The sequence below is a fragment of the Eleginops maclovinus genome, chromosome 12, assembly GCF_036324505.1.
Source record: "Eleginops maclovinus isolate JMC-PN-2008 ecotype Puerto Natales chromosome 12, JC_Emac_rtc_rv5, whole genome shotgun sequence".
Taxonomy (NCBI): Eukaryota; Metazoa; Chordata; class Actinopteri; order Perciformes; family Eleginopidae; genus Eleginops; species Eleginops maclovinus.
Genome location: NC_086360.1, coordinates 22,075,031 through 22,091,660, shown reverse-complemented (window position 1 = coordinate 22,091,660; position 16,630 = coordinate 22,075,031). Strand labels below are relative to the sequence as shown.

At 40.8% G+C, this 16,630-nt stretch overlaps 1 protein-coding gene across 1 annotated transcript in view; it reads left to right on the top strand.

The window, feature by feature from the left end:
• Positions 1–960: 960 nt before the first annotated feature.
• Positions 961–16,630, top strand: part of serinc5 (serine incorporator 5) — a 20,463-nt gene continuing 4,793 nt past the window's right edge. Inside the window, exons 1-8 of the mRNA XM_063897172.1 lie at positions 961–1,128; positions 9,737–9,904; positions 12,797–12,975; positions 14,154–14,236; positions 14,533–14,626; positions 14,895–15,106; positions 15,314–15,406; positions 16,482–16,608. Of these exons, the coding sequence (XP_063753242.1) occupies positions 1,102–1,128; positions 9,737–9,904; positions 12,797–12,975; positions 14,154–14,236; positions 14,533–14,626; positions 14,895–15,106; positions 15,314–15,406; positions 16,482–16,608 (983 nt within the window). The 5' untranslated portion in view covers positions 961–1,101. The remainder of the gene's footprint in view (positions 1,129–9,736; positions 9,905–12,796; positions 12,976–14,153; positions 14,237–14,532; positions 14,627–14,894; positions 15,107–15,313; positions 15,407–16,481; positions 16,609–16,630) is intronic.

Genomic DNA, 16,630 nt, shown 5'->3' with positions numbered 1-16,630 from the left:
CTGTACATGAAACAACATCATGACAAAATGCCAAACAGAACATTACTCAATTTCCCTCCTTGTGCCAAAGCCTTTGCATATACTTTGTCTGCTTGGGAATAAGACAGAATAACATCTTATAGGTTGTAACAATGCAAAATATCTTTAATACTTGTGTTTATGACAGCATTAGGAGTTGTTTTACTTTATTCCCTACAACTGCCACAAATAGGAGTGGTTACTTTAAGGTCACACTTAACCGCATGAGCAATGTCATGATATCATAGTCACACGTATGGTGATTAATAAAAATGTACCACCAATTATCTATAGGTATCAAGTAATGAACATTATGTGGGGATTAGGGATTCAAAGATTCAACATTCAAAGGCTTTATTGTCATATGCACAGTAGGTAGGGTACAATGTAGATATGGCAATTACAATCTTAAGTATACATTGTGCCATATTATCATGAAGACCAATGTGCAAGTAATGAAGATGAAGTAAACTATATACCTATAAAGAAATGCAATAAGCTTAATGTTGCAGAGAATTTTGTAATTGAACAAGTAAATGCAGGAGTCTACATCCATGTTAATAGATAAACAAGAACAGAATGTAAAATGATATACTGTTTATTGTAGGATTAGGCCATTGATGTGTTTTAAATTATATTTAACTATCACCCCAGCCCTAATAACAGTGTGAAGCTCTTATTACATTGTTCTTCTAGTCTATAGAGTAATAATCCATGATGGTCTTGTAATGTGTTGAGTGATTTTAATGCAATTAATCGGTGTGACATCTGGCTTTGTGGAAGGCGCTGACCTCCTAATTTAAGCATATAGCTTAAAGTGTGTCATAGATTTTCCATGGCCTGTTTACAACCACTTCTTGAAGCCCTCTGTGGCTTTCAGCTTTGTGCTGGGCTTTTTGTTGGTGATGTGCAGTGGGAGGAGAGACAGTGAGCATTAGGGAGGGGGAGGAGGAGGAGGAGGAGGAGAGACAGCGGGGACAGCAGCGTTGTTTCCCGTGTGGCGGTGATTTCGTGTGGAGAGGAAGCAGAAAGCAGTTCGTCTTTTGATCTTAAAACGGATTTAATTCATTGTCTCCCCGCAAAATGTGTACTCCGTGTTGCATATCGCAGGTAAGCAACACTACTCTGAATGACTGCTGTTTGATTGTTGTAACCCACACAATGACACGTTATTGAATCGCTGGGTGCAACGTCGACTCCAGCCTTGTTTACTGTTTGTATGAATTGCTGCTGCCTCTCATCGTCAGCTAACGCGAGGCAGCGATTATTTAATGTCGCGTTGATTCCCGTGACCCTGTCAGCCGCCGTCATTCACTAACATTGTACAATTATTGTATTTCCATCACCGACATGATTGAATAACTTCACTGTACTTACAGCCGGTGGGAGACAAAGAGAGATGAGGCTAAGCTAAACTACAGCCAGTATACCTGCTATCAGAAATAACGTCATCTTTGAATGTCTGTACAGATGTTTTGCAGGCGGAAACTGTGAGCAGCCCAATCGTGTCTTATCTACATAGCTAGATAACGAGATAGGCGCATTGACGTCTTCATTGTGGTTTATTTATTCTCTTTTCAGCAATGCACTGTTTAACTTTTACAACCACTGAGGAACATCTTGCTCTCCAGTTTAAAAAAACACAAACATTTTGAGCCAATCCGATTTCAAGCTAGTAACCTACTTTATATTCCAGTCTAAAACAACCTAAAATAAATGTTTTGGTTATGTTTCGCAATTGGGTTTGGGCGATACGTGAGACTATATTAAAGCAGTGGTGTAAAGTAACTACATACGTACTGTATTCAAGTACAATTTAGAGACTTGAACGTATTTCAATGTTTTACTTTGTACTTCTACCTCACTACTATTCAGGTTGTGTACCTTTACTCCACTTCATGTATGTAATACCTTTAGTTACTTAGCACATTTTGTTAAATGATTTGAAATATAATCATCACTGAAATAAGACTTTAGTTACAACTGGAGTAACATTCAAGAGATAAAGTAAATAAAGCTAGCTGCACCTTTATTGTCATTATTTTACTGTATTCCTACACTCTGGTAGTTCTACTTTTCCTCAAGATCTGAGTACTTCTTCAGTCTCTGTATTAAAGTTACAGAATTACTTGTTGTTATAGTGTATCCCCTGTAGAAATCCTATGGTTCAATTTAACCAGGAGAGCACCTAATATTATCTGGTTTTCTTTGTCCTCTATGATTAAACAATGACTTTGTTTTCCTTTTTAAGGATTAATCAATATAACTTTCAAATGAGTCAGCAAAGACTAATTGGTTGTTTCACTGTTTGTGTGTCTTAAATATTAGGCCTACCTCCTGTAAGTAATATGACGTTGCAGAATTGCTATGAAAAGTCTAGCTCATATGCAAAGTTAGAGAAGACTTTCTTCCGTACTGAGTGTCTTTTTCATCCAACAGATTGTATTTGACCACAGGGTTACCACTGCTGTGCTGGTCTGGTCAGGAATTTAATTACACAGACACATCCCTCATCTAAAGAGAGCTTTCTTCTATTTCCTTTTCTTTTCAGAGACAGGATGATGGAAACAGGGAAGATTAGGAGGAAAGAAAGGCCAAACAATACGTCAGTTTTGTGTTGCTTTGCTGGTGGTGTGCTAATCCCTGCCACAGACACTCCGTTTTGTCGCCATCTCTATTTATGTGTATACTTGTAATTAGCTTTTTTTGTGCATATATGTGCCCCTCTTGAGTTTCAGAGTAGGCTAAATTGATGTGTGGTCTGTTAATTTCCTCTGGCTCAGAGGTGGAAATTAAGGGAGGGTGGGCGGTGTTTGGATTAGATTTGGCGAGGAAAGAAGGCATGGTGTGGGAGCAGCTCACTCGTAAATTCTCAGTGGGATCAGGCATGTATGCCATATTGTGATGGGATAGGGGGTAGGCTTTAGCTCAGTGTTGAGTTTTGTCCAAAGGCCTGCAAGCGTTGGCTGTGAGTGTGGGACAGGACCAAAACCATGTGGGTGTTAAAGCAGCACAGCTATTGCACAGTTCACTTTGGCAGGGTTCATGCATCAAGAATGACCTCGAGGACACTAGAGGATGTGTTCAAGCAAGCGTTTTTCTTGATAAAGTATGCTTGAGTAACACATCAAGCACTTACTGTACACTCTGGCCTTTTCTGAATGTGCAGGCCCATGTTGCACAATTGTTTCGAGTACACCATGCTTTATTATCAACACATGTTTGCCTTTATCAGGGTAGTGCAAGAAAATAAGTAGGCTAATTTGATAGAAAAGGGATTGGTGTGACGTGTCTTGATGTTGTCATGGATCCGAAACCTTATACACTCACAACATTAATCAATAGAAACACATTAAGACACGGACACAGAAATGGATGAGGTTAAATATTATATTGTTACGTAACAAGCATAATAATGTGAAAACACCACGTTGCTCCCAAGCAGTCAAACGCGCAGTGTCTCCCAATGGAAGGAAGAATCGTACAGGTTATAAAGTGAGACTTCCCGCCTTGAACGCACACACACATTCCAATCTACATATGTTAGCCTGTCCAGTGAACATGTTACAGATGTGTAGGTTACTGTCTCTTAACCTTTTAAGGCACCAGTCTTACTCCCAGGGTATACAATGTCAAGGTCTGAGATAAGGTCTCTTGCTTGAAACTTTCTGAATAACACTTGGTTCATCCTTAAAACAGGTGTTTGATGAGCTATAAAATGTACTCAACTTGTACATTTACAGCCTAACTGAATACCCCCACCAAACATCTGTAGCAGTCCCCACCAACTTCTGGGTCAGTCATACTATTAGAATTACAGGCCAACTGGATCCATGTGAGACATGTCTGCTATTTTCAGCTTCCCCTCCGGAATTTTGCTGTGGTCAGCAGCAGCAGGAGTTTGTTTTCCCGCTGGGACTGGCAATCTGTTGTCTCTAGACCGTCATACAGCGGCGATAATGTTCTACACAAACCTCCTCCTTATCACATCTTCCCATGTCTTGCATGTTACCTATCAGTGTAGTGCAGGTGCTGATGTAACCGTGTGAAATACCAGCTGACTCTTAGTTACATGGTGCCATTGGTTGAGCTTACAATAAGGCAGTGGCTCTTTTAAAGTACATTATATTGTTTCAACTTGGCCTAACTTAAGCATCACTAGTAAACAACACCGTTTAAGAAGTGAAACAGGCCTTCTGGTAAACACAGCTCAGGGTTAGCCTGTTGATCTGACATTCCCTTGTATTTTGACTCACTGTGTTCCCCATTCTTGCATTGTCTATTTCCGTTGTTTGTTTTTGGAGGGACTCCTTTGTCTGCACAGGATTGTTTCATTTCTGCTCTGTTTTTCAGCTCTTCACTGTACCTCAGTTCTTCTTTGTCTGTCTTTTTCTTTTATGTCCATTGGACTTAAGTTTCTCTCTGTTGGTTGTAGCTAGGGGCTGTATTTGCCAAGAGAGAAGCAAAGCCCTTTCTTTGTGTATAGGAAACAGAGCAGTGATACATTTTTGCTGTGTGTATACAGCTGCCTAGCTATATGAACAATAGTGGAGCTGTCAGTCACAATGTAAGGGGAAACGGAGTAGGTTTTGGTTTAGGGCTTGTGCCAACCTCACTTTGGTGGAAAAGATTCTGCCTTGTGTCTTATTGTTGTTAGATTTCGCCTTCTCTTATTTTTTCGCTGGTTTCTCCCTGCTCTTTTTGAGCCCATGCATTGTTGTAAGTTGAAATAAGAGGGTGTGCCTACAGTTTCGACTGACATTTGGTCCGCCAGGAGTATTTATCCCCTGGCCACAAACGGGGAATTCCTTCAGTATTACATCAACCAACTACAGCTGAGTCTACACGTATAATAAAAGTAAAGCAGGACAGAGAAATACAATTAATTTATTAGATGCGGTGAATGAATGAACAGCCACAGGAATGGTTTGAAATTGTTATGCCACCATCTTCCAGTCTGTTTTGTTTTTACAGTGTTCATCTTGGTTGCGAGTCATGTCTGTCTGCATGTGTTGCGATATTTTCCCATGGAAAACTGTTTGTGTTTTTCCCCCACCCAGATAGTCAACATCTCAAATCAACTGAAGTTTTTCCCTCTGTCCCTCATCATGGAAGTCACAGATGTTTTCTGTCTGACAAATATTCCATCCAGATTTTGTCAAATGTCTTCACTTCCTAATTTTAGGAATTTTATTTGAAGTAATTGCTTGGCTTGGTTGATTTCATGAAGGAGAAACCCTCTCTGTATCTTTTTATCCAACCCTTTGCTGTGCCTTCCATGATAGAGTGAGTGACCTATTTTTGAGATTGATTTGTTTGTTTTGCGTAAGCAGTTGTGTCTGCGTGGCTCTGCGCTCCCGTCTACCCCTGTGTGTATGATCTAGGCTAGCCTTGTCGTTTCCTGTTTGTTAAATACTGCAACACTCAGCACTGCTGGGTTGGGGGGCGGAAGAGAAGGGAGGAAGGGAAAAAAACATTGTAATTATCCTCAATGCTTTGTTACTACTCACAGATGTTGCCTAAATGTAGGAGTGAATCACATTGATTAAGCTTCCAGCTACAGCTCAGGGTCCGTGTCTAACAACTCAAGGTCAGACTGACTAATTCTGTCTTTGGAACCACTTGTTTAATTTCTAATGGCTTTTGAGTTCATTTCCTCAGGGGGTTCTCACTGCTGTGCCCTGTCCATCCTCTCTACGTAAAGCAGATTCCTGTGGGTGCTTTGAGCTATATCGTCTTCCCCCTGTCCCCTAGAACAGCTGGAGAGTAGCTGGAGTGAGTGATTTAGGGTAAATGGCAGCTGAAGATAACAAAGAAAGGGCAAAGAGGGGAAAATGAGAGGAAGAAGGACAAGAGATGGCAACGATAAAACTCTGAGTAACAGGGTGGGGGTGGACGGAGGAAATGAGGTGAAGTGGAACAGAACTTCAAGCTGAGTAAGAACGTTTTTGTCTCTCAAGGAATCCCACAACCACAGTGGCGTGCAGCTTGGTGCCTTTGATAGAGGGTTGTGTAAAACATTGATCATTTGTAATCAGGCTTGGGGTGTAACGGATAACATGTAACAGGATTACGTAACAGGATGCTAAAAAAAGGTAGCTGTATGGGAATACAGTTAAAATTAAAATAAAATACTATTAAGCAGGATCACAATGCTAGAATACATTTTAGAATAAAAGCACAAATTATTGGTAAACGTGCTGCTTGATTATTCATTTTGTTTCATTTAAGCTACTTTTAATCTTTATATTTCTCACATGCAGTTGGTGGACACATGATTTATTAACAAAAACACTGTGTTTAATCGTGTATTAAACTGAATCAGCATTTGAAAAAACGACGTTGACTTTAATTAAATGTATTGTGTCAACAGATTTCACATAACTGTATTATGTTAGTTGAAAGCAATAATATTAATTTGAACCTAATGTTTTTTATTTCATCTTAATATTATTGCTTTCAACAAACCTCATACAGTTATATGAAATCTGTTGACTTAATTTTTTTAACTTAAGTCAATGTTTCAGTTTTTTCGGTGTAGGTTACTGAATACATTTTGTTACAGGTAACTTATCATTTTTACAGATTACATTTTTTTAAGTAACCCTCCCAGCCTGTTTGTAAGTCTAATGACAGAGCAAATGGTTAAAGTGCCATGTTTTCTGATTAAATGTTGTGCTAATCTTTGGGACGTTTGGCTAAAGTGTGAAGCTAGTGGGGGGTTGCTGTTGATATTGAAGTAGGGGTGTACTCTGCAGACACCCGGCCACCTGTCGACATGCTGGTGGGGCAGGCGGGCTGTGGAGGAGGGGTTGAGTGGCTCATTAAGAGGGTAGGGTCAGCGTTGGTTACCATGGATACTTTTTTAAAATCTGTGTACGGTGGAATTCCTGCCCCCCCCCCCCCCTCCATCAGTGCAGTTTGCTGTTGGGCCCCTCGCTGTGTGCAGTCCACTGGTGAAACACCCCCTAACTAATGAAATCTAAACACCCTCATGACTTGAATCGTCCTGTTTCCTTCCTGCTTACTTTCACTGGGTTGTGGTTAATTAATTGCCCATTGATGAAGACGTGGGTGCAGCGGAGACAAAGGAAAAAGCTTATCCCGTTGAGCTGCGTGCCGTCTAATGAAGAGCAGGGGCCACATGTATAAAAGTTCTTTCTAGATTCAAGGCTAGAGAGTCTTTGTACGCTTGTAAGCAGAAATATGCCCATGAAGCCGTGGAGGAAGAACTTTAAAACCGCTTCTGACCAACTGTGTGTGCTAAAGCTCAGTGCCTTTTTCCATTAGTAAACAACACACCACTCACAAATCCTGATTAGAAAAAATCTTGCATCATTTTTTGTTTGATCTGGCATCAAAGAAGTCCTTGTGTTTGTTTCCTATAACTCTTAGCCGGATAGCGCGAGGAAGTCAAATTTTAGATTTGTCCTATTTATTCTGCATTTCTACTTCTGCGTTACATAATTAGTGAAGGAATTACACATGAACCACTCATTGTATGTTAACCTATGTACGCACACTTGAATAATCTAGTGAATGACTTGCTACCCTGAAGCCTCACACTGTATTTCTGATCCAAAAGGTGCTAGGTTATTTTTTAATAACGTTCATTGATACATTAAAGAGCAAAAGCAACAGGCTTCAATACTTCGTCAGCTCTTAGACGGGAACCTGGAGGAAGCATAATTGAGTTTCGTTTCACATGGGAATCTGTTTAGAGAACTGGGAAACTTGACACCACAGAGCTGGTATACAAAAGGGAAAGGTATCGGTTACCTTTCTTCACCTCAAGGCAAAAAAACTGTTAAATCTGTCTAGAAAAACGACTAGCAGGGAAACCTTTGGACAATGGGAAGGCAGAGGCATGTGGCCAGAGAAGTAGCCCTATCTTGACCATGTGGCTGTGTGGATCCACGAGTCTGCCGCATACCGCACATTACTGGCATCTGGAGCGTAACGCAACGCATCAGACAATGTTGCACACTGGCTTTACTACAGCAATACACCCTGGTAACATTACAGACCCAGGCTTAGGACACACTCTCACAGAGGAGGCCTAAGATACTGTTATGACTGAGAGAGGGGGATAAATCTTGTCACCTCGAGCTGGATATATGGAAAATCCTTTTGTGTGTGAAGGCAGCAACCAGTTAGAATCAGTTAAGCTGAAGTTGGTGTGTGAGATGTTTATCAGTCATTATACAAAGGAAGGGAATTACTGAAGGATAAAACAACTCAGAATGTGCTGATCCAGCTGTACAATTGTTTCTCTTTTGCATACAAATGTTGATTTTGACTTTTATAAAACAATAAGAAGTATTTATATTACTCCTTCAACCTTTCTAACCTAATGTCATCATGACTGTAGTTAGAAACACGGTTTCCCTGTTGCCAAAAACACTCATGATCAGCCTTTCCATGTACATCACCTAGAAAAGTATGTGTTTTATCCTATAAGGGGAGATAAACAAAGGAAAGCAGAGAAGCAGCAACGTAGCATGTACCACACCTCGATTGCAGACCACAACAGAAGTTCACCTCTCACCACAGCAGTGTGTGTTCTGCAGGATGAGGAGTAGCTGGGTGGGGCGTCTACAGAAAGACCTTATACTGTATAATTACAGAGCCTCTTTCCTAAATAGAACACAGCCCCTGTCTTTATGAGACTCTCTCCCTGTATGAGAAACTGTCAGAAGAAACAGAGTAGGCCTCTGTGAGTGTGTATGTGTGGGTGTGTGTTTTCGGACAAGACTTCACTGTCTGCGCCGACCAAGAGTACCCTCTGTGAAGGATAGGGAGGGATTTGTCTCTTGTGATAGAAACCATGAATGAGCAAAGAGATAGTCAGGCGGGGAGCTTCTTCCATGGCCCTGTAGATGCCATACTTTTGAAGTGAGAAGTCGCTGTTTCAGGATTGTGCGAGCTGAATTTCTAGAAAGCCAAAAAGGCCCCAAATTCTCACATTTTGCTACTATAGCTGCAACCTTTGAACACTCTTTAAAAAACCTGTTAGATGAGATAAAGTTACCTTAACTATTCAACCTTTACTAAAATGTTCTTTGCAATTAAAGTATACCTTCTGTTTTATTCATCTATTATTGACCTATCAGAATTGCTATGTGTGTCTTATACAGTAAAATAGGGCCAGCTGTCTGTAGTTCATTGGTTTTTGAGGTTTAACCGACTGTAGTAATTGACTACTGCTATTTCTGTCCATATTCGGTACATTGCATGTGTGGCCATCCTGAAAGAGGAATCTCTCCCCTTCTGCTTTGAAGTTCCTCTGTTTTTCTCCTGTTTCTTTCTAGCTTTACATGAAGTTAATTGAGAGTATAGAGGGGGCATGTTGTTCAGATTTCAGACGATGTGATTTCTCGTTGTTACTCTGTTGTACGATCCTCTTGTTATCATTGTACTGTTTAATTAGTTGCAATTAGTGAATGGTAAACTTATTTTGAAAGGTGCTATATAAATAAACGTGCATTTCCTCGCCTTGTCTTTCGCTTCGTTCCCTTCCTCTCATAAAAATCAAAGTGAAGTCTCTGCAGGCGACAGTACTGTTTGCAAACTGCACATTGAAACCCTGGTCATCCCTTATCCAAGTGCCTTGTAAATACATTATGGCTGTATCTGATGGGTTTTAACAATGTGGAAAATCCTGAAACTGATACGGAAATGTTTTCCCTCCCTCTTTTCTCCATTGTTCTGTGTGCAGCTGGCCTGCTGCTGCGGCTCAGCGGCCTGCTCCTGCTGCTGTAACTGCTGCCCCACGATGAAACAGTCCACAGGGACCCGCATCATGTACGCCTTCTACTTCCTGCTGGTCACCATCGTCTGTGTCATCATGATGTCCCCCACTGTGGAGCAGGAGATGAGAGACAATGTAAGTGCATAAATCACCGAAGCAAAGTATCACTCTCTCCCAGCACAGACACACAGACACACACACAAACAAACACACACACACACACACACACACACACACACACACACACACACACACACACACACACACACACACACACGTACATGCTATTAAGACTGTAAGTTGTATACTGTATAATAGAAGTATATAATTTAAGACTTGTCCTTGGTTATACAGGTTAATTGAAATAAAATGAACAAGTAGGAGGGATGAAAACAGCACAGGGGGAAAATTAAAGCTCTCGTTTGTGCTTCAGCTTATTTTAAATACCGAGTGAGGAAGCGGTTCTGAAACCCTCAGTCCTAAAGGGCTCTAAAATATAAGTGCTTCCATTACAGGAAATAATGTATGAGGAAATAAAGTCAGATCAATTTGGGTTGGAGGTAATTGTTTCCTTTTTTGTAAGTCCAAAAGATATCCAATTTAACATGCTAGAAGAAAAACCAAAAAAAGCAGGAAACCCGTTTATTGAAAGGTTGAATCTGAATTTTTGCATGAAAAAGTACCTTAAAAATGTATAAATCCTCCAAATAGTTCACCCACCTTTTTTATTTTCACATAGATGATATTTTTCATACATTTATCTACATTTTTGGAGCAAACTGCTGCACAACGCATGGCACAAAGAACATTGAGGGCCCCCAATTAGTTTTTCTACACTGATGTATGGGAATTTGTGCTCACTTTGGATTTTAAGGAATGAGATTGGATTGGGAAAACAACTTTTATGATTTGTTACATTGCTTTCTGCTTTCTGATTGTGTAACATTCAGTGTATTTACTCGCAAAATAAGTTATGTTTTCTCCAGCTTTAAGTCTTTATTCTGCAGCTTCGTTGTTAAGGGTTTTGTCTAGTTCACTGACTGGAAGAGTTGGGGTCAGCTCACGGGCTGCAGTAACCAAGCCAACACTAGCTTCAATACTGTGTGCTTTTCCACTGTTTGGTCTACCGCTGTCTCACTCTCTTCCCACTACTGGTTTTGCAGAAGTTAGCAACTATACACAGAGGAGTGTTGTTATGTTTGCTGCCATGGAGCAGAAGTGAAAGGAAAGATGTTTTACCAATTCAACTCATTTTTAACTAAATGTTGTCTGTTCAAATGAGATATCTTCTGTGTTTAACTCTGTGGTGTAAATAGATTTTGCGAAAATGTTATCCTGCAACAGGCAAAGGTGATATCCCACTGTTAAATATCCCTTGTGTATCGAGGCAGAAGTAAGGCCGCAGTCAGGAGTTCAGGCTGGTAGCTCTTTGTTTTTTCGCCCTTAGCCTCTGAGGTTGGGAAAAGATACACAGGAGGCCTGTTGCCCTCTCTTTTGATCCTTATTGCTCTCATGTGTTTTCCCCTCACGTTACCTCTTTGAATCATCATAACTCAGGATTATTATCAGAGTTACTCTTTGCGTTTTTTTCTGGGAAATTTCAACAGAACTGTAAGGCTTTGGTTGCCTCGGCTACAATACAGTGAGTTAGACTGTAGTGATACATCGTCGTTTCGTCCTCTCTTCTCTTTAGTCTGAGTTATAAGGAGATTATCTCAGCTTGAGAGTTATTGTCCTTCTTTGAGGTACCCTCCAATATTTACGGTTTAGTTGCTGAATAAGCATTTACTAGACTAGGACGTCTACTATGAGCTGACAGTGCTACTATGGCAATGACTGCAATCAAGACGCTATTTGAAAACTCAGTCTTTTTCCATCAATCCTCTTCTGCTGCCTTTTCTTCTCTTTCCCTGCCACTGTCTACTGTACAGTATTAAAATGATTCCCTACTGCATGTCTCCTTGTGAGAGGGCAACCTCATAAAAGACTCAACCAGGCACAAAATGGCCTCTGATAGCCCCATGCAGAGCCTGCTGAGTTACACACACGTATATGCACATTTACACGCACTCTGCCAGTCACACACTGAGCGCAGTGGGAAGTCCCGGCTAAGAGAGCAGCCATTGTGCGTACGAGAGTGCTGGTCTTTTCTCAAGAGATTTACAGCTGTCCGAAACAGCCGGCCCCCTTCCCTCTTAATCACGACACCATGGACATGCTAATATGGTCCTCAACGTGAGACAAAAGCTCCAAAATGGCCTTTTTACTCTATGTTGTGATCTGGCTCTAGACTGTGCTACACACTGAGGTGATGACAACTCAATCCCCTGGCGTCTAACCCATGTGTACAACCTCAGTGAACAAAAACTCTGCCAATAACTAGAAAAGCCGACTCAAAGCGCTATCTGAATGTAAATATCTGTTCTCTTAAAGTTTGACTTCTGTTTGAAACGCAGAACTTGTGTTTGACTTTGAGTCACATCTCCGCAGTCTCGGGGTATCAGAGAAAGGAAATAAATTCAAGCCTCCATTCTGTGGTTATCATTTCAAAGGCCGTCTCTTCTGTTGGCACCGAGCCACTGAAGCACACACAATTTCCTGTTGAAGGCCACGGCCTTATCTTCTGTACTGATTCCAGTTTTGCTTTGCTCTTTATTATTTTGCTTTCTTAAGACAGATCTGCCAATCTCTTTCTCTTACTCCACCTCTCTCTGCTCTTTGCTGTTCCCTCGCTGATAGAAGGCAGTTAATTTATTCATCTGTGCCCTTTGTTTGTGTACACTGACAGTTAGTCGTGAGGCCCCTCTAACAGCCTGCAGAGAACGAGGGATGAAAGAGGGCCACATGGAGAGAAAGAGGGGTTGTTGTTGCTGCCTGTTTTCCCTTTCTGCTCTTCAGAGGCGTGACGCTCAGAATAGACGCTGTCCGGCCTTTTCTGTGAAGCAGCGTACTAGACAAACACGATCAAAGGTGGGGGGTTCAACACCGTAATGATCTAATCAAAGTGTTGATGATTTTGTCAATCAGATCCCGTTCTACAATCAGATGTGTGAGAAGATGAAGGCAGGGGAGAACTGCAAAACTCTGGTGGGCTACTCTGCCGTCTACAAGGTGTGCTTCGGCATGGCATGCTTCTTCTTCTTCTTCGCCATCTTCACCATCAGAGTCAACAACAGCACAGGCTGGAGGGCGGCCGTGCATAACGGGTAAGAATGGCCTTCCTCCCCTTACTGTCCACTTTGTGTCCTGCCCTTTATTTTTATTAATGTCTTGCTGGCTTGGCACCCTAAATGTGTGCTAAAGGCAAACACAATTAAATCACTTGATGGAAGTTATCGCAAGAAGTCAGGTTTTCATTCACTCGGCCATTAGTTAGATCCAGTCAGTATCTCTGCAAATCCAAAAATCACAGGATATTGTGTGCAAGTTATTCAATCCTGCAACATGACAGGTGATCTCCGAGCAGTTTTCCTGAACATAATTTAATACGCTTATAAAAATGATGACATAAACTTTGACGCCTGTTACATCATACTGCAGATGTCATCCTTCCGTATTTGTTGCTACCTGTAATCCAAGATTCCCATGTTTACTTTTTATACTTTGTATGCAATTTGAAAGGTGGTCAGAAAAGTCCAATCAGTTTCTCTGCAAATATTAGAATGACAAGATATTTTGTGCAAATTCAATCCTGCAACATGACAGGTGAGTTTTCCTGAACATAATTTAACTAGCTTATATAAATCATGACATAAACATAGACACCTGTTACCTTATACTGCACAGCGTATCATACCATATTTGTTGCTTAGTGTTTTTACCTGTTATCCAAGTTTACTTTTTTCTTAGTATTTTCTATACTCTTTGATTTGACACATGCATTTTTCGAGTTTCAAAATCCTGACTTAGGCAGACATTCAGTATTAACCGCTTCTATTATTCCCATGTTTACTTTTTATATATTTCGTAAGTGTTCAGGTCAGTTTGATCATCAATGTGCAGCAGCTATGGAACAAATCATCCCCTCTTTTTCCTGTGAGAGGCTCCTATCATAACGCTTTAACACTGATAAATAAAAAAAACTGGAAGCTCTCTGGAGGGAGGAGGAAAGATAAAACAGCCAGGTGTAGTTTTCAGTTTCAAAATGTTTCTGCTGGGAGGTGAATTAGAAATAGATCTATGCTTCCAAGTTGACTGTAACTTCATTTGGTGGTATTTTGAAGGCCAGATGACACGCTGTAATACAACTGCTTGTTTGAAAGACATTTCTGACATTGACTTGAGTCATACTGAGGTTGTTCTGTCAGGAGTTATTATTTTGTCTTCCGTTTGTTTTACTTTTACCATTTAGAAGCTTTAACAATATCACTGCTCTAAATGTCAGGTTCTGGTTGGTGAAGTTCATCGTGCTGGTGGCGTGCTGCGCTGGAGGCTTCTTCATCCCGTACGAGGAAATCTTTCTGGAAGGTAAAGAGCAGTCACTCAAAAGGACTGTCTTTAAAGCTGGTATTCATGCTGTATTTAGATTCAGAACATATTCATTTCACTTAATTAGTAAAGTAAGGAATATGAGGAATTGCAGGTTTTGCAGTTCAAGCTCACTCAACTACACTGCCTTCCACACAAACTTCTGAAATAACTCTGTCCTCTTTTCTGTGGTTTTAATATAATCTCACAGCATGAAAGGGCAACAAGTCCCAGATATCTGCTGTAAGGTCTTCTTGTCTCTAAAAGCTTTTCACTGACTCCCTCTGTCCACACAGTGTGGCGCTACATCGGAGCGGCTGGCGGCTTCATATTCCTGCTGATCCAGCTCATGCTGTTGGTGAAGTTTGCACACAGATGGAACACAAACTGGTGAGAGCAACATGTCTTCTCTTTGCTCTTGTTTCCTTTGCCTCTTTTATCCCCCTGTAAATCAGAGCATTGAAGAGCTTTGTATTTGAGTGTGTGTGCTTACTTTCCCCTTAGCTTTTCACGCACATACCACAGTGGATTGTTTTGAAACATTTTGAAGTTTTGGTAATCATTACAGTAAACCTTAACCTTTCAATTTGTGAGGGAATGGACACTGATTTTAAGCTTTCTGCTTTCTCTTCCTTGACCACTGTCTTTCTGTCTGCAGGAGTTCAGGAGTGAAGCATAACCGCTTGTGGTACGCAGCCTTGGCCTTTGTGACCCTGATGCTGTTCAGTGCTGCAGTAGGAGCCTTGGTCTTCATGGGTGTTTTCTACACTGACCCAGAGGCCTGTTTACTAAACAAGGTCTTCCTGGGCATCAACGGCAGCCTTTGCCTCGTTGTCTCCCTGCTGGCCATCTCCCCGTGCATACAGAAACGTAAGGACCTGTACTCGCATGCACATTGTCTCATTTGACTGTCAAGTACAAGATGAAAATAAGCATTTGCAATCAGATGCTTCTTTTTTTAGAAAGCTTCTTGATGTATCACAAAGGGTATTTCACATTTGGGGCACATAGGATATAGAAGAATGACAGAAATATAATACTAATTCTTACAATATGTTGTTTGTTGTGTCCCTTCAGTGCAGCCCACATCCGGCCTGCTGCAGCCAGGAGTCATCAGTGTGTACGTCATGTACCTCACCTTCTCAGCTTTCTCCAGCAAACCAAAAGAAAGTGAGTATCAACAGACGCACATCTGAACCTGGGATTTAAAAAATCCTTTATTGGTTTTAAGGAACCTGTCGAATGAACACAGTGGAATGATAATAAAAGAAGAGCAACATTTAGTTTGAATGAGACAGAAAAACGGACCAGAAAAGTGCACTTTTTTTATTGTTCGGAGAATATTTTCTTTAAAATTAAGACATTTTTATGAAAGGAATAATTGATTTGAATGTCTCTTGTAACTGTAATGCACTTAAATATTCAGTTTCATTGAGAAATAAGTTACGGTTAATAAGCAAAGGTCTGTTTCACTTCGACTTACAGATTAGCATTCATCTTTATTTGTAGTCATTTAAACAATTTGGAAAAAATAACAAAGATTAATGCTCATATAACTTTTAATCAATAAATATCATCCGGTCAAGTTCATTTTAAAAAGCCTTAAACAGACAGGAGGGAAGAGGATCATCTTTTACCAGAAAAAACAACAATTCTGTCACGTTTTGTTCCGGTTGAAAACACAGATTTGTCTGTCAAGTGTTCAATGTTATCATAACAGTTAAGTATTCCTGCACATCTATTCTGTGAAGTGTTTGTTGGTGCTAGCTGAAAAGGAAGAAACATAACACCAACTCTATATAGTGAAGCCTGTCAAAGATAAGGCATTACAATCTCTATAATAGCTGCCGCATGGTAAACTGTGGGATTTATGGAAAGTTGTGACTCTTAAAGGGATTACTCTGCAGAGTCTGAAGTATCCATCCCAACAGGGCTCCTGTTTCCACTGCTGCTGTCAAAATGATATTCTATGCTGCGATACTATTGTAAAGATAATCTTACCATAAATATTTAATATCAGCACATGCTAGCTAAGTAACACAACATGTATAATACACAGTGGGGGGTTGTTGGCGCCTTTCTACTCGTTGTATCTTTAGCTGTGTCTCCATTTTTCCTCCTGCTCTCGCACTGACAGTGTGCCAAAATACACACTGAATCTTTCTCGATATTCCTACTCCTCACTCACTCACTGTACTTCTTCTGTTCCCTCATCCGTCTCTGTCTGCACTTTCTTTCTATCTAGTGGTGGAAAGAGATGGCATGAACACCACCGTGTGTGTGTTTCCCATCAACTCTGCGACGGAGAGCGACACAAAGATTGTCACCGCTGTTGGAGCCATTATCCTGTTTGGCTGTGTCCTGTACTCTTGGTAAGACACACACACACACACA